This window comes from Arvicola amphibius, chromosome 5 (assembly GCF_903992535.2).
Source record: "Arvicola amphibius chromosome 5, mArvAmp1.2, whole genome shotgun sequence".
NCBI classification, from domain to species: Eukaryota; Metazoa; Chordata; class Mammalia; order Rodentia; family Cricetidae; genus Arvicola; species Arvicola amphibius.
Genome location: NC_052051.1, coordinates 133,773,303 through 133,791,297, shown reverse-complemented (window position 1 = coordinate 133,791,297; position 17,995 = coordinate 133,773,303). Strand labels below are relative to the sequence as shown.

The window sequence follows — 17,995 nt, the reverse complement described above, 5'->3', positions numbered from 1 at the left end:
GATAACTATATGTTTTTCTTTGAGTTCACCTTCTTATATAGCTTCTCTAGGATGTTTTACGAATTATAGGCTCGATGTCCTTTATTTATGGCTAGAAACCAATTATGAGTGAGTACATCCCATGTTCATCTTTTTGGGCCTGGGTTACCTCACTCAGGATGGTGTTTTCTATTTCCCTCTACAGAAAAGGGTGAGAGATCACACTTCTAAACACTTCATTTGTTGGATCCCAATACTAGATTGGAATTTTAAGAACAAGTAATATTAGCAGTTGCTATATTTTAAATTTAGATTTAAATGCAGGCTGAATAGAGCAATAAGTTGAAAGCATACTGCACAATGATCAAAATTTTTTTCTGTATTAAAATTAAGGAATTGAAGAAAGTAGTCAAGCCCAGAAATTGCTTAAAAGTCTATACTTTATTCACATAAAACATGCATATTAATATGCTTTTTACAATTTATTTTCATTTTTAAAAAAAAATATTCATTTTTTTGTATAGAATGGGGCACCTAAATGTATGTGGGAGTTGGTTCTCTACTTCCATGAGTGGGTGTTGGGGACTGAGCTCAGTGTGCAGTTTTCACACTTTAAACGGGAATTATAAATATACTCAGTGAGGTAAAAGAAATGGGTATGACAGGCTATAGGTGCAGACAAAAGTGGACTCAATAAAAACCCACTTTCAACTGAAAAAAAATAATGTGAAGTAAATAAGAATGTGTGATAGTGTTAAGCACAGAACAGATTATATGGAAAATATTCAGAAAACTTGAAAGTAATTGAAGTGGGATTATTGAATGTGAATGAATGAATGAATGAATGAGAATAATAAAAAGCATAAAAATGCTTAGGAAACATGTGAGGGCATCCTACTTTTTACAAGTCTAACGGGTCATCAGGATGTTTTCAGTGGAATGATGACTCAACACCTCTTACCAAATTTCATTAAAGACTTGAATATGCAGGAAGCACAGGCACAAAAAAAAAAAAAAAAAAAAAAAAAAAAAAAAAAAAAAAAAAAAAAAAAAAAAACAAGGAAACACCTCAGAAAAAGTGAGAGAGCAAATGCCAGCCAAGCATTATTTATGGTGAAAATAATTCGGTGTAACAAAGGCATTTTCACATAAAGGGAAATATACTGTGAGAAAATCCAAATAAAGAAGTCTACATTAGAAAGGAAACCAAAGAGTAGACATTCTCTTTATACGTAATGCAGAACAGTAAGTAGGGTAAATATCTGGGCAAAAGGGAGTACAGTTTAATCATTGTTTAAACGGCACCCAGATGTTTAAGGAGAATTTATAACACTGTTTTGTGGTTTACAATGTGCACAGATTAGCATACATGATGACTACAGCACAAACCAGAATGCACCCAAGTGACTGCATACTGCATGGTTCTATAATCTAAAAAGAAGAGTGTCACATTTAATCTAGGTAGATTAAGTGCTTATATTTTCAACTAGAGCTGAGTTGGCAAAACACTGGTGGTACCGGTCAACTCTCTTTGACAATAAGCTGTACTGTGCTGCTCCCAGGGTCATTCACATAGATGCTGTCTGGGTTGGCTTCAAGGAGCACAGAAGGTATAGTGAAGATGATGCCAGTGCTCTGGTTCCGTTGGTTAAAATCATGTGATCTTAAGCCTAGACCTGGGTCCAATCAGTCCTTTCAGCAAGGAGAGGTTGTCACCGTTGAAAGCTAAAAATGTAATAGGTTAAGTACTTGTTTTCTTTTTTCTTTTCTTTTTTTTTGTGTGTGTACACAATTTCAAAAGAAAAGAGGAACATTTCTGGACACTTGCAAATTCAAAATTTATTTGAGCAATGTTTAATTTTTAAAATAGGTTGCTATTATAATACTAAGAAAAAATTCATTTTAAAAAAATCTCTTGAGTAATTAAATATTCAAAGCTAAATAACACCTATAGCAATCCAAGTGAGTTTGTGATGAATAGCAATATAAACAAAGCAAACAGAAAGTGCAGAAGTAAGTAGCAGAAGGTTTTACTGGGACAGTTAACCGTTCAGTTTAAAGACTCCCTCCCAAAATGAGTTTTCTAAGAAATAACTTTTACCCCTTTCTGTTTTAAGGACGGATGACTCTTCTACCACAACTACACATCCATACGGTGTTTTGCTGTTAACAATTATAAAAGCTTAAAATTTAAAACAGAGGCATTATTCTGGCATAACATAATTAGTTGCCTGATTTCAGTGGACCTTTTTGATGTAGTAAGTGCTGGGTCTTCATTCCTGTCTGACTTAGCCCCTCTTCTTTATCAACTCTTATAACTGCCCATACCTGATTGCTTTTACTTCCAAAGTACAAAGAACACACAAGGAGTTTCAGACTGAGTAGGACAAGTCCATAGTCTCTACTTGAAATGGGGTGAGTCAGAAAACAGGGCAGGAAGGCAGGCAAGGGTCCTGTGGCCTTCAGGTAAGTGCAGACTTGGTTGGGCTTTCCCCAAATGCACTATTTTTTTTTCCTCAGGGATTTCTTTTGAGTCTTGCCGTGATTGGAGCAACACATACTTAATGAAGGTCATCTCCTCCACCCTGTGGTGTTTCTAAACAAATGCATGTGAGCGATGGAAGATAGTCGCCCATGCCTCTTACCTGCATCTCTTGACAAAATGAAGCCAAAGGCCCGAAGAGGATTGACACTGTTCGTCTGCAGTGTATGCCATCCCTGGTTAGCTTTGAGGGAACCAGCACAGAACTGAGGCTCTGTGGACTTGTCTGCAACAAGCAGCTACTGGCCTTCGACCTGTCAACATGCACATACATCAAAGATTTCATTTCAATGAGGAAAAGGCATTATGATCATCTAGTCAGAAGAAATAGCTTTATAATAAAATTAAGTTTCTACTTAGTATTCCTGCCATTTTGAATGGTTGTTGGGAAGAATTTTGCATTTGAGATTGCTTTATTTATAACCAGTTATGGCAATCCTAATAGTAACAATGTTACTCAAGTATGAGAGTATTTCCATTTATAAACACTGTCCCTAGTTCAAGCTGGTTTAAATCTGCTGGGATGTTACATGATTTTATGCATTTATAAGATATATAAGCTCATACTATGAGAGTTAACTGCCCAAGCAGCATATTGGGTCAATCCTATTTGGGGATTTAAAGAAATCATTTTTCTAATGAATATTAATAGTCAGGAGATGCCTGTAATTGACATTGTGATTACAGCTTCCATTTTGGTAACACATTTAATTTGATCATAGTTCTGGCATATGAAGACAGCACATGCATATCTGCATGTTCTTCTAGAACAAGCTAGGTTAAGAATATACTGCACTATACTGATGCAATTGTTGCTGCTGTTTTCAAGTTATTAATACTCTGAATGTCATCCTGAGTTGTCATGACAAAGAGCAGGCACAGAAGTTACTGTGCAGAATTTAGAGTCGAGATACAGGTGACAATCAATAGTATTGTATTTTAATAAGGATTTTACTCTTTGAAAGTTTTAGACTTGCACACAATGTATATGCTCATATACATCTACCAATTCTTCCCAATGCTCATATTTCCCCCCAGAGTAGTTGAAACACAGTCCAAGTACTAGATTTAAGTAATTCTGTGTACTTGGTTGTGGAGGGTGTGTTCCACCTCTTATCGACTTTACATGATCTAAGCTTTGGGTAGCTTCATGGAAAAGGAGGGAAGAGTCAGTAATCGGTAAGAGCTGTGAAGTGTTGAGTTTGTTCATGAGTGGCTGTTGCATTCATCAGACATAGCTGCAGGGTTTCCTACATACGACCCGCACAAGATCACAGTTCCCAGTATGGACAGGAGAGGAGCGTACCTACCAGAGAGGAACTATAGACAAACTGACGTACTGAGGGAAGGAAAGTTCCTCTCCTTTGGGTACTTAGTCACTGGTAGGTTGCTCATGACCCAGAGGATGACCACACACCCCTGCACATATGAGCAAATCCAAATAAACATTATATTTTACCATCCCCTAGCAACTAATAGGTAAAGTAAAATCATCTATCTAAAGAATATGGACAAACAAATAGATTTCATATTTGTGATGATTTGACAAGATATGTATTATGGATTCCTCTTTTAGATTTCTGAAAAACTTAAACATCTGTTACTGCTTCAATACAACTTCTTCTTTTTTATCTGATCCTTTGTCAAAGGCATAGACAAAGTACAAGCACTCTCAGACCAAAAACAAGAACAGCAGCAATATTTTTCATTTCTGTTTCTGGCTTAGACAGAAGCTAATTGTACTCTTGATAGAGCTGTGGAAGACTTAAGGTGTGTCCTATGGACCACAGAGGCTAGAAGTGGTTCTTATTGGAAAGAAGTGTTTACAAACCTAGAAGTACCATAAATGAAAAATGGAAGTTCATATTAAGGGCAGTGGTTTCTCAACCTAGGGGTTACATATCAGATATCTTGACTATCAGATGTTTACATTATGATCATAACAGTAACAAAATACAGTTATGAAGTAGCAATGAAATAATTTTAGGGTCAGGGGTCACTATAACATGAGTACTGTATTAAAGGATCACGGCAATTAGCAGTTTGAGAACCATGCATGTAAGGAATTACATGTGTTACAGTGTGTTGCATGATGCTCAATGAGCCTGTTACTTCTAACATTTGAAGAGGCCACTACATTCAGTAACAGATTTCCATGATTTACCAGCAATTTTCTACCTTTCAACTCATTCTTGCTCATCATTTAATATGAGAAATATAGAAGAACGTAAAAAACAGATTAAGTTAAACAATGTGTTCTAGTTTATACCATGAGTCAAGAAAAGAGCCAGGCAGAATCAAATGCTCTCTTTCTACTGTGGAGCTGACTTCCGCTTTGTCATAATGCCTTTACTGGTTGGCAGTCAGCAGGAACAAAGAAATATTCACAATGAAAAGTAATCCGTGACACTAGTACCTGAGAAATTCTTTCCAAATCTTTCCTTGCTACACCTGGACCATGAAACATCACCGAGATTTTTGTCCTTTGATCCATTCACCAGACATGATATGAAGACCAATCAGCGCATGACGGGGTGTCATTGTCATGATTGATGCCCATGCTAATTTAGAATATAATTGAAAGAAAAAAGATTCGAATTAAACAAATGAGGTTTTTAACTTTTATTACACAGTGGTATTCCAATTAAAATATCACATGGGAAAATTTGTTTAGAAGAAATTAGTTTTAAACAAGATTGGATTTCCAATTACAATTATTTTTTAAATTCTATCATCCAGGTTTAAAATAAATAATGTAACTTGATTAAGATAATTTCCCAACATATATTCAAGATGCATGCTGAAGTACATATAAGAAACTGATATGTAGCCGGGCGGGTGGTGGCGCACGCCTTTAATCCCAGCACTCGGGAGGCAGAGGCAGGCGGATCTCTTGTGAGTCGAGACCAGCTGGTCTACAAGAGCTAGCTCCAGGACAGGCTCTAAGCTGCAGAGAACCCTGTCTTGAAAAACCAAAAAAAACAAGAAACTGATATGTAGATATTTATTTTGAATTATTATATGAATCAAAAAATAGAAAATTTCATTCAACCTCATTGGATTCTTGCCTTTGCCTGAAGAACTTTGTTCTTTTATAAACATGAATTACTTCCTTAGCCAAACAAAATCAAAACTAAACTACTACCTTCTTGGAATGTTTCTTCATCTGCTTCAGAAACTTCATTTTCTTCCACACACCTCAAATAACAAAAATATCCTTGGAAAACTGCTTGGTCATCATATCTTTTCTATTGGATCATAAATCTGTCGATTTAGGTAGATAATCTTACTATGAAAATCTGATTTTAATATAAAAACTCATCAATAAGGGCTAAATATTGAAAAGGTAGAAAAGAGAAAAGTTTGTTTAATATATGCAACGTTTCCAACAATGACATGATCGTGTGATATCCTATTTCATCTCCCTTTGTTCTAAATACAAAATAAAATTTTTAAATGAAAATTTCCAAGAACATTTACATTGTAGTTTAAAATACTAAGTTAGAAATATTATCAAGTCATGTTCCAGGTGATTACAATTAGACTGTTCTAAAACCAAATTTAAACAATATAAATTATATAAATTAAATATTTAAATAAAATTTATTATGACAATAACTTTTGGGAAGGAGCATCTGACTTGGAAGTAATAAATGTCATCTGTGTTCTGCAAGAATAAAAGTACACTAACTTAGATATGATAATTTTGCTTAAAGAAGTACTATCAAAATGTAACTTTTTACTTTAAGAACAAAAAAAGTCACTCACTAGTAAATAATGTTCCATTTTCATAAATGTCTTTGAATTGGGTTTGTATCAACAACATATTAAGGGCATGATTGACAAATATGGAAGAGAAATTGCTTTCAAAGTTTGATGACCATAGGAAAAATTAAGACACTGTATACAAACAGCTCTTTTGACGGAGAAAGACAGAGAAGATACTGCTTTAGAATGACTTTTCTCTATCTTACTCCATTTATAAGAAAAGAGCAAATTGGAAACTAGTAACAAAATAACTGTGAACATTAAAAACACTCTCCTACCCCTTGTTGTGAAGACCACATGGAGCTGTTGACACTGGTTTGTAAAGAGACCCCACAGAGGCCACTTGACACTGAGGGAGTGAATAAGATAAATTTTACTGCGTTAGTCTGTTTTGACAAAAGATACAGAGACCCAGGTGCTGTGTTGTCTTTGCTCAAAGCATGGGCTTAAGACTCACCAAGAAAATCACCAGAGCAAGAATTACTTTGCTTAGCTATTGACTTTAAACAAGATGGGGGTGTAGGGAGGTGGGGAATATCTGAGAGGAGATGTGTGAAGGGGATAATATGATCAAAATCGATTTATGAAAACCTTTTTAAATTAAAAAATAAAACAAGCCCCTCTAAACTTGGCACAACCTCACATAATACTCGAGATGCCTGACTGCATCTCTAACGGCTCGCTTCTGATGCAGTTCCTGGAAGTATCACTGGCTCATCTCCCTGGCGAATTCTGTTCATAGCATGCTCACTGGACACTCAGTTAACAGCCCCTGACTGACCGTGTGGAATACGATCAATCCTTCCAGACTGCTGAAGCCGTCTTTAGACTCATGCTCAAATGTTGGCATTTTACAAACGCAACAATAAAACTTCTTAAGTAATGCAACCATTTGGGACACTTAACTTCCAAGACTTAGCCAATTTGTCCATTTCCAAAGGAGAGTGACGTGATTTCCAGTGAAGAAGAAGGGCAGCTTCTAATTCTGATGACCATTTCTCCTCCAGGGAGCCCTGACTATCACATGAGAACTCAGCTTTAGCCATAGAAAGAGCTGATGATGGAATATTGTTTATTGATCATTAATGTTCCTGTATGATTCACATCAGAACAGGATTCTCAAAAAAATTGGGAGGAAGGCTATTCTGCAGCACATCTGGAGTCATCGGGAAACACTGCTAAGGCTGATTCTTCAGCTATGCGATAAAACAATTGTTAATCTTTATCGGTGCCGGTCAATTTATTAGTCATTTGCAATGATATCATTTAATCTTCATAATAGCTCCATAACGTTTCCATTAGAATGTCTTCTATTTTACATATGAGGACAGTCTGAGGTCAAGGCAGGACATAGAACTTAGATGAATATCCTTCGTATCCAATGCTCAACACAACAGACTTCGGAACCACTTACAAACTGGGGGCTTCTCTCTCTGGACCAAATTCCATTTTAGCAGATGATTTGTGTTCTGTTTGGTTGTTGTTATGCCTCCCCTGTTTTTAATAGACACATATCTCTATATATGCGCACTTCTATAACTTACGTCGCTGCACAACCTGTGGAAAACAGTTTTTCAAAGTAAGGCATTGCTGGACACCCTCTCTGCGGGCTGTGCCACCGAACTACATTTTAATAATCTCGTTTAAATTCATTTGACAAAAAGCTTTGGGCAAATAAACTCTCCGCTAACATTGTCCATGGTTGTCAGTCAACTGAGAAAATATTTTATCTTATAAAACTTCTCAACTTGTTTAAAAGTCCCTGCCAGGAAGTTTTTGTGATATCCTGGCGGAAAGCTGGAGGACTGGCTTGGATCTTGAAGATGGTCCTTTCTCATGTTGGAAGAGCTGGAGAAACACATGCACTTCACTCCATTTTAGGAGAAATTTGGAAAGGATTTGGTTTGTAAACAGTAATATTTTAAAAGAGAAGAGTTTTTCTCTAACTCATGAGGCAGAGGGAGGAGGGAGAGACAAATAGTAGTAAAGAACTTTTTAAAAGCAATGGGGAAATATATTATTTTTATATTTTTAATCTTCCTTAAAATACTATTGTGTGTGTGTGTGTGTGTGTGTAAATGAAGTTAAGCCATATAGTGTAATAATGCTTCCCCACAAAGCCACAGATTATAGCATACACAGTGAAAGGCATGGAAACTTCCCTTCCAGTTGTTAGTCAGGAGAGTCAAGGAGACTCGAAAATAATACCGTCTTCCAGGTCAGTTTCTGCTCCGCAACTGTACTTGGTTGCCTCCCAGATCTTGAAGACAGACCCTGTTGCAGAAGACACTATACTTGAAGGAATGGGGCAGAAACTGACCTGGGAGACTCTTTTCCAAGAAGTTACTCTGTTTCAGAAGGTGTTATTGCAAGTTGTCAAGAGAGAAAAGCAACCAAGAATCTTACTCAGCTGTAAGGACTGACAACGGCCATATGGCCAGCTTGGGAAGATAGCCCCAGGAGTGCAATAGTGGCACTTATATCTTAGGGGCAACAAACAGTTGTGAGATTGTGCTTAAGGCACACTAATTAAGAGGAAACTCGTGCCTGGTGCTGGAAACTTAACCAACTACAACCTATCAGGAGAGGTCACAAAACCTAGAGTAGCCCCTACAGCTACTACCATAAATTCCTACTGTATTCTCTGCACTTAAACACATATATAAATGTAGCTTTAAATCTCTTGTCCTTAAAAGCACTTGCAGCAGATGGAGGATACCTCAGGCAGACACAATATCAAAATGCCAGAGAAGTGACTCCAGACGCTTAGACTCAAATGGTTTATCTACAATGTAACCCTACACCTAGACTCAGGGAACGCAGGGAAGAGGGGGTGGGAAGAGTGAAGCCAAGGACCAGGAGACATTCTGTGAGATAAGTGTATTCAAGACTTGACAAGGTACCTGCACCCCATGAAAATCTCGACAGTTTGCCCAAACAAGATCCTCATAAGAGCATCAGTTGAAATGGCAATTTATATGGGGAAAAATCAGGCAAGACCCATCCTAGGTGAAGAACTACAGAAAAATCAGTGACTACTGAGAGAACAGTCAAGTTACTTCAAAGGACGAACCCCAGACCATCCAATTCCAAGGTGTCTGCTTAACACATACACATGTAACAACACTAATGGACTCAGCATAACATAATTAAAGCACAGGTCATGATCTTGAGAGAGACCATAGGAAGAATCACGAGAGAAAGGCAGAATAATGCAATTACAAGTTTCATGTATGAAAAACAGTCAATTTAAAAGGGGGATCTTCTTGGTGACTGTTATATTTTTCATGATGTAATATTTTCTCTAGAAGCTGTATGTTATGGCAAAAAATAATAAAAGAAAGTAAGTGATGACCATACCTAACTGGAATAAATTGGGTTCCATAAAATAGCATTTGATTTTATTCAAAATGCATGAATATATTTTACTTGATGTAATTACCAACTGCTGTGCCCTCATGGAAAATCGTTAGTAATAAGGAACTATAAATAGCTTTAAATCTTTCATTATTTAATTTTTTTAAAATCATTTAATTTTCATTTAATACTTTGCAAAAAATACCCATGAAACAAGTATCCCCAATCCAAAAGCAAAAAAGCACAGGGGATTAAGAAGAAAAGAAAAAAAGAAAGAAAGAAAGAAAGAAAGAAAGAAAGAAAGGAAGGAAGGAAGGAAGGAAGGAAGGAAGGAAGGAAGGAAGGAAGGAAGGAAGAAAGGAAGGAAGGAAGAAAGAAAAATACAGGCATAAGAGGTTTTCTTAAACTTTCCCCACACTTGTACGAGCCTTCCTACCAGCGTTGCACACAGTTGATAGGCTCAAACGATGCACACGTCTTGCAGGAGATGGCAGCAAAGATATCATCGAAACCAAGTTCTACCATCACTAAGTTTACTCTCCACTAGGGTTGGAGAACTCCTGCTTACTTAGGACGGGTCTTGAGAGGTGTTTCTCTTAAACGTCTCCTTCCTGCCTTCCCCCATTGCTGCCACTTCTGCCATCAGGGCTGATCCTATCTACCTCTGCACCTTAAGTCCCCAGCCCCCAATGTAAAAAATCTTTCCATTTTTCTCTCGACAAGAAGAGGTCCTGAAAATGTGGCGAGCGGACGACTTGCATCAGAGTGACAGGGCTTGTTGATTGACATGAGGTTGGCTAGTCCCTGGACTAACACCAACTGAAAGACAACATTAATAGAAAGGTTTTAAGAAGCTTCATTTTAGTGCATTTTCTGGATGATCCTTATTTACTCAAAGTGCTGAGAACTAATGACACACTAGCTAAAACCTACTCTTATACCATTATTCAAACCATCTGTCAACTGACTTCAATTTAATCTTTGCCTGGAACAGTTAATTCTAGCCTAGCATGGGTCATTACTCTCTGGTAAAATGTTTTCCTATGCACATCTTCATTTATGTTTCAGTTCAGATTTTAACCTTTCATTTTCTACAAAGGACTGTTTAATAAATAAGAGATCTTCCGGCCCATGTTTCTAGTGACCTTTAACATCTGTGTCCTTAAAATATAGAGCATGCTACACATAATTAGAACCACCTTTGATTTCTGGTGAACACTGAGAAATATCTGTACACTATTGCTGCCTAGAATTTGTTTAAAACTGCCATTTAAGAATACCATTTAACATTTTTCTTTGAAATATTCAATTTCTTTTTTGTTGTTGTTGTTTTTGTTTTGTTTTTCGAGACAGGGTTTCCCTGTAGTTTCTAGAGCCTGTCCTGGAACTAGCTCTTGTAGACCAGGCTGGCCTCGAACTCAGAGATCCGCCTGCCTCTGCCTCCCAAGTGCTGGGATTAAAGACGTGCGCCACCACCGCCCGGCTGAAATATTCGATTTCTAACCAAGTGAATAACTACTGTTTTATCAGCAGATACAGAATTATAGTAGTAAACGTACTATAATGGAAAGAAAAGCAAAAATACAAAGTTTCTTCTAACCCCGAAACTGTGAGTGAAGGATTTCATGCCTCTAAAAATCCACCCCATACTCACTCTGAGGAATGTGTGCCAATGGCCAAAGTATAAGTGGTAGGGGGAGACGTGTGACACATTTGCCGCAGAGAATTCTGGGTAATGCAACACAGTGACAGGAGACTGACCTATGTTCACTACTAATTGCAGTGGAAGAAGGGATACTAAGTATAAAAAAGTTAATGTTTAATATTTTGAGTACCAATAGATTTCTAGGGGTTGAAATTGTATCTACCACAACCATTAGTTATTGTTACAAATAAAGGTCCTGCTCTAAAAATCTTAAGAAATGATAGTTTTCAGTCTTAAGTTATTCATTTGAAAATTCCGGCATATATTCATTGAACATAGTAATTGATTTCATAAAGACAGTTTCTTTTTAGTATATCATGTGACCTGACAATATCCATTCCCAACCCCGCTTACCCACTACCCTTTCCTTTCTGCCAATCTCCTACCCCTGTTCTCTTATGAATTCATGTCATGAAATATGCAGTACATTATTTTAAATCACAAATGAAAGAAAAATGTGCTAATCATCTTTTCTGAATGGGGCTTGTGTTATTTAAACTAACAATCTCCAGTTTTATCCATCAAACAACACCTTTTCATTGCTTTATGGCCTGTCTGGTTATGTTACAACTCATCTGGTTATACCATAGTTTTTAATTCATTAATTTACAAAAAGGTTAATAGACAGTAACAGTAAACATGGGACACTGTAGTGAAGATAAAAGTCTTGATGAACAAGGCTTTCTTAAAGATTATGGTTTTTGGCAAGACTCGACTACATTTCTACTGCTGATGTGACCAGCAAACATTCACTATTCGGTCTGTTCCCACTCTACACCATATCTACTATAATAGACTTTCTGAAAACACACTAAGAGCTTTTCTGTAACTTTCATCTTAAAGTAAACCAATATCAATCACAAAAGTATTATGACCGATTGACTGAAGGAAACCTTAGGGCCAGGACAATAGCTAACTTAACGTAGAAATCCAGAAGAGTATAACTCGCATTCAATGGCTTGGGATTAAATTTACTCCAATAAACGCCTCTTTTATAACTTTGAGTGGGTAAATAAAATTTCTGACGACTTTTTGCTATAATATAGGAGTACAAAAGCATTCAGTCACAAGATTCCTCCTCTGAGTACTTAGAAATGGTAAGTACTGTTTACTGATTATGATCGCGATTAATGGCACTGGTGCAATTACAAGTGCAGACCCTATGCCCAGCAGTTAATGATCAACACAAACAATAGTCAACACAAAACAAACATAATGGCATTTTTGTTGGTTCTTTGTCTCATGATATTTTATCAAGTTTTTTTTTTAAGTTTAACTTATAGTTTTCTTTTGTGTATATATTATGGTTTCTGGTGTTAGGTTTTCATGGGATTCTTGCGTGTATGAACATGAGTCTCTCTGTGTCTATATGAGCTTCACTTTTTCTTCGACTCTTTTTCTTCTGTTTTTGTTTCTTTTATATCATTTTGTTTGTTTTTGTTTGATCTATCTTTCTTATTACTTCTAAATTTTATTATTATTTACATACATGTTTGCTTTTTAATGAGAGAGAAAGAAAGGGTGTGAATTTGGATGGGGGGAGACATAGAGGATTCGATAGGAGTTGAGGGAAGGGAAACCATAATCAGAATATATTGCATGGGGAAATTATTTTCAATAAAATAGAAAAGAAAAAGAACTATGGTTGTGCTCATTCCCCTGTGTGAATGAACTACTCTGTGGAAGGTGCTTGTATTTGACAAACCATGCCCAGGGTCATTTTAGTGCTAATTGTATGTTAATAATGTGTTTCATTTCCTTGCTTGCATAAACTGTGCAGATTAATTCATTTATTCTGTGGTGATAGTCACGGAGATTCTGCTATTGTGAAGTATTTTTTACTTGTCTGGTGTGATTTTCCTGAGTACTTGTTGAAAACACACATTACTTCATAGTTTCATGGCTACCGCAATATTTATTTGGAAATATGCTGAGATCAGTCATGAATCGTCCTGACGCGCTGTCTTGATGAGGACTGCAGCAGTCTAATGGGGCTTTGTTCAAAGTGTCAGGAACGGTTACAGGTTGCACAATGTGCTCTGCATTATTACCTCCACTTCTTACACTGAGTTCTTCAAAGTTTTCAAGAACGTGGACCCCAAAGGAAATAATCAAAAACATACCTGGTTCCCAATAACTCACATTATTAATCTATGTGCTAAATGTACAAGGTGGTAATGACTTTTACTTACTTGTGACCCATCTCATGAGCAATTGTAAAAGCAAGGTTCAGGCCATTGTCTTCAGCAATAATACACTTTCTCTTTTCACTACACATTCCATTCAAGTAAGCTATACCTAAAAGACATCAACATTATTAATCATATGTCAGATTTAAACTGGAAAAAAATCAACACGTCACATGGATCAGAGCAGAGAAAAATCTAGACCCTTTAATCACTTTCGTATTTCATGTCCTGCATTCTTAGAATAGCACATGTTCCTCAAATATTAGGTTTGTTACTTGTTTATATTCCTTATTTTTCTGTCTCTGTGTGGCATGTATGTATGCATGTGTGTGCATGTACACCTAAATATGAATGCCAGAGGACTGAGGTCAGAAGTCTTTTTCAATTGTTTTCCACCTTCATTTTTGAATCAGGATCTCTCACCAAGCTTGGGTTTACTGGTTCAGCTAAGCAGTAAGGCTAAGGAGCTCCAGGGCTCTATCTATTGCCATATCCATAGCATGGACATTATAGACACACGCTTTTTACATGGGAGCATGGTGTCTGAACTCAGATCCTCATGCATCCACAGACAGGACTTAACTGAGCCTTTTTCCCATGCCCCTCTTTGATATTTTCTAATTTTCTAACATTACCGGAACTGTCCAAGATTTCAGATGTCACACTGATATTCGTAAATGGAATAACTCTAGGTTCCCAGTTGGGTGATAATTGCTGGAGGTTTTTCCCCCCTAAATAGATGCAGCTTATTATGTTAAGGGAACAGCTTTCTGAAATTCTTGCACACTACTGTCTGGTCAAGCGTCTTGGATGAAAGGGAGGTAGTGCCTCTGAAAGGGAACAAAAGGCTGAAAAAAAAATCTATTGAAGAAAATACGCAAGTGAGTTAATTAAGTACTAAGGGGCTACCTAATATAAACGAGCTGAAGAACAGAAGTGGGTTCAGCGGATGTGGGAGAGCACGTCCTGGAGTGGCACTAAGACGGATAATACTAATACCGATAATGGAACAATACTCAGGGAAAGGCAACCCAGTGACTGAAACTCGCAGGCTTTGCTTGTGCTCACATTCTGCTCATCAGGTGTGGAGAAAGAATACAGAAAAGCATCAGCTGTACACTTCATGTGGAAGAAGGGAATGATGTGTAGGAATCTCTGTGTGAGCAAAGAAACAAGACAGAGGAGCCTGAATATATAAAGGACAGGATGGAGTAGTTGGGAAAATGTATTCATCCATAAGGAAAGGTGGGACTGCAGAGATAGCTCAATAATTAAGAGCATTGGCTGCTCTTGCAGAGGACCTGAGAAAGTAGCAGCAGCTCCTGCTCATGGAGAAGACACCCTCTATGGACTCTGCAGACACTTGTCCTCATCTGTTCATAGCCTGCGCCCCCAACAGCACGCACACACATACAAAAGCAGACAATGCCAAGCGAAGAAGTGTGTGCCTTTTAAATCCAGCACTTGGGAAACAGGGGCAGGTGGTGCTCTATGAATTCCAGGCCAGTCTGGTCTACGTATCCATTCCAGACCAGCCAATGATACATATTAAAATCCTGTAGAGGGGCAGTGTGTGTAATTAAAATAAAATATTATGACTGTTACCAGAGAGTGGAATTGAGGGATTTAAATTGTCAGAGCTTTTTAAAATGTTAATGGTTCTATGCACGCACGTAAAAAGCCGGGGCATTAAAATGTCTCTGACATTTTAAGTCAAATAACTCAGCAGTGTTTGTTGAATAAGAAATTTGACGTCAGCAACAAGACAAAATGACAGCCTACAGAATGGGAAAAGATCTTCACCAACCCCACATTGAGACAGAAGTCTGACCTCCAAAATATACAAAGAATTCAAGAAATTGGTCATCAAAAGAAGAAATAATCCAATAAAAAAATGGAGTACAGACCTAAACAGAGAACTCTCAACAGAGAAATTTAAAATGGCTGAAAGACACTTAAGGAAATGCTCAACATTCTTAGTCATCAGAGAAATGCAAATTAAAACATCTTACACCTGTAAGAATGGCCAAGATAAAAAACACTGATGACAACTTATGCTGGAGAGGTTGTGGGGAAAAGGGAACACTTCTGCATTACTGGTGGGAGTGCAAGCTGGTACAGCCCCTTTGGATGCCAGTGTGGTTATTTCTCAGAAAATTAGGAAACAACCTTCCTCAAGACCCAGCAATACCACTTTTATGTATATATCCAAAGAATGCTCAATCGTGCCACAAGCACATATGCTCAACTACGTTCATAGCAGCATTGTTTGACATAGCGAGAACCTGGAAACAACCTAAATGCCCCTCGACTGAAGAATGGATAATGAAAAAGCGGTACATTTACACAATGGAGTACTACACAGCAGAAAAAAAAAAACCCCGACATCTTGAAATTTGCCAGCAAATGGATGGAGCCCCACAGGTCCAAAAAGACAATTATCACATGTACTCACCCATAAGTGGTTTTTAAACATGAAGCAAAGAAAACCAGCCTACAAATCACAATCCCAGAGAACCTAGACAACAATGAGGTTGTCAACCCTAAGAGAGACATACATGGTTCTAATCTACATGGGAAGTAGAAAAAGACAAGATCTCTTGAGTTTATTGGGACTTTGGGAAGGGTTGAAGGGGAGGGGAGAGGCAGGGAGGGAAGCAGAGAAAAATGTAGAGCTCAGTTTTGAAAAAAAAAATAAATTTGACATTAGAATGAACTTAGGAAAGTTGGAAGGACAATCAACCTCCATAGAAAATGTGGGGAGAATCAAGGAGAACCAGACAGTGCTATGGTAAAGCACACATGCTTCATCTATGAATGAAGAGTTGATAAATACAGTGGGAAAGACTGTGGTTTAATGTCAAAGAGTGAGAGGAACGAAACAGCCAACACCGTCATATTCCTCTGCACCAGCATATAACACAGCAGAGCAGAGAATGATCGCTTCGAGAGTCTTGGCGTGCAGAAGTCTACAATCACAGGGGCATAGCAAATCATTGACTCACAGTGTGCTTACAAAAATATGCTGATTAATATTATTATATATGCTATGAAGACACTGATAGTATAAAATATACGTGCATATGACATGATAGAAAATATTCAAGGAATGACTATATATTTACAAGGAGGTAAGATTGCGGGCATATTTTGAATCCATACTTCCACATATTACAGGAAGAAGAAAATAAATATGTGATAACTCGCTAATAGCAGCTGTACAAAGTGCTAAGGCTGTGGGTGAATTTTCTCCCTGTTTCCAATTTCCCAAATTCTTGTGTCCATAGTGAGAACTTTTAAAACTTTTAAGCACAGTAAGATTAATCATCTTTATAAATTTGATTAGTAAACTGCAACTTCTCATAGATGCAGTTGTGGCTTAACAATCGAAAATGACCTTCTGCTCCTATTCTACTGATGTGTAAAGTCAGACAGATCAGCTAGTGCTTCGTAAATTTGAAATTTATGGACCCTAATTTGGCAGATCAAGGGCATGCCTTCGCCTTGAATGTTATGGAGAGCACTTGTTACCACTTAAACAAATTGTATTATTTTGTTTCAAAGGCCACACTTCTGCGTTCTCTTCAAGAGCCCATGTGTTCCCTATTATAATGAAGTCTGGGGGTTGGGAGGGGAAGGATTTATCACAGCTGTTATTAAAGAGAGACGCAATACAGACCTATTTCAAAGCACTGTAAATGGAAAGAATCCCTGAAATGAAAAGCACTCAAAAACAGCTCTCTAGCTTCCCATCTGAACGAAGTTACATACCAGGATGCAGGAGAATCTTCTGAAAAAAAGATAACTGTGCTAAGATATACCTAAGGAGGGCCACAGGAAACTCCTGAAGTGATGCAGGAGGCATTTACAAAAGACTCGGAATGAAATCAGAGCTCGTTATCTGACCAGAAAGATAAACACAGACAGAACTAAGTGTTCCTCCTCCAGAACCGCTGCTTTTATGACTGGCTGGACCACCTGAATTCCCCATCCTGGCTTTCCTAGCACAGGGTTGTGGGAGAACTTTAGGCAGCTTATTTACCCCATAGCTTGTATTCTAAATGTTATTTACCCATGAGACATATATAATTTATTGCAGTCAAAATCATAATATGTAACGAACAAGAGAGTCCATTTAAGTATGTTCAACATACTTTTAGAAATGTGATCCACAAAAACACCCATTTTAAAATGGGGACACTAAGATGTGTAAAAGTAGGGAAGATATTAGTATAGGGAGAAAAAGAGACGTTACCGAGGGAAAACCAGGAAGGCATTACGAGAAGGAAACCAGCTGCTGGTATCACCCAGTAGGCGAGGAGGAAAAAACAACAGGAAAGGGTAGATATCACAAGGCCAGAGAGGGAACATGGAGAAAGGCAGAGAGATGCTCATGTGGGTAGATGGTCCTGGACTAGGCAGCCTTTCTCTACAACAGCTGATTTCGGATGTCCT

The 17,995-nt window shown here is 37.6% G+C and overlaps 1 protein-coding gene across 1 annotated transcript in view; it reads right to left on the bottom strand.

Annotated features, from left to right (window-relative positions):
- Positions 1-17,995, bottom strand: part of Adamts19 (ADAM metallopeptidase with thrombospondin type 1 motif 19) — a 171,913-nt gene that overhangs the window by 74,855 nt on the left and 79,063 nt on the right. Inside the window, 8 exon segments of the mRNA XM_038331546.1 lie at positions 2,625-2,665; positions 2,668-2,701; positions 2,703-2,775; positions 4,938-4,951; positions 4,954-4,998; positions 5,000-5,038; positions 5,040-5,082; positions 13,544-13,649. Coding sequence (XP_038187474.1) covers positions 2,625-2,665; positions 2,668-2,701; positions 2,703-2,775; positions 4,938-4,951; positions 4,954-4,998; positions 5,000-5,038; positions 5,040-5,082; positions 13,544-13,649 — 395 coding nt within the window.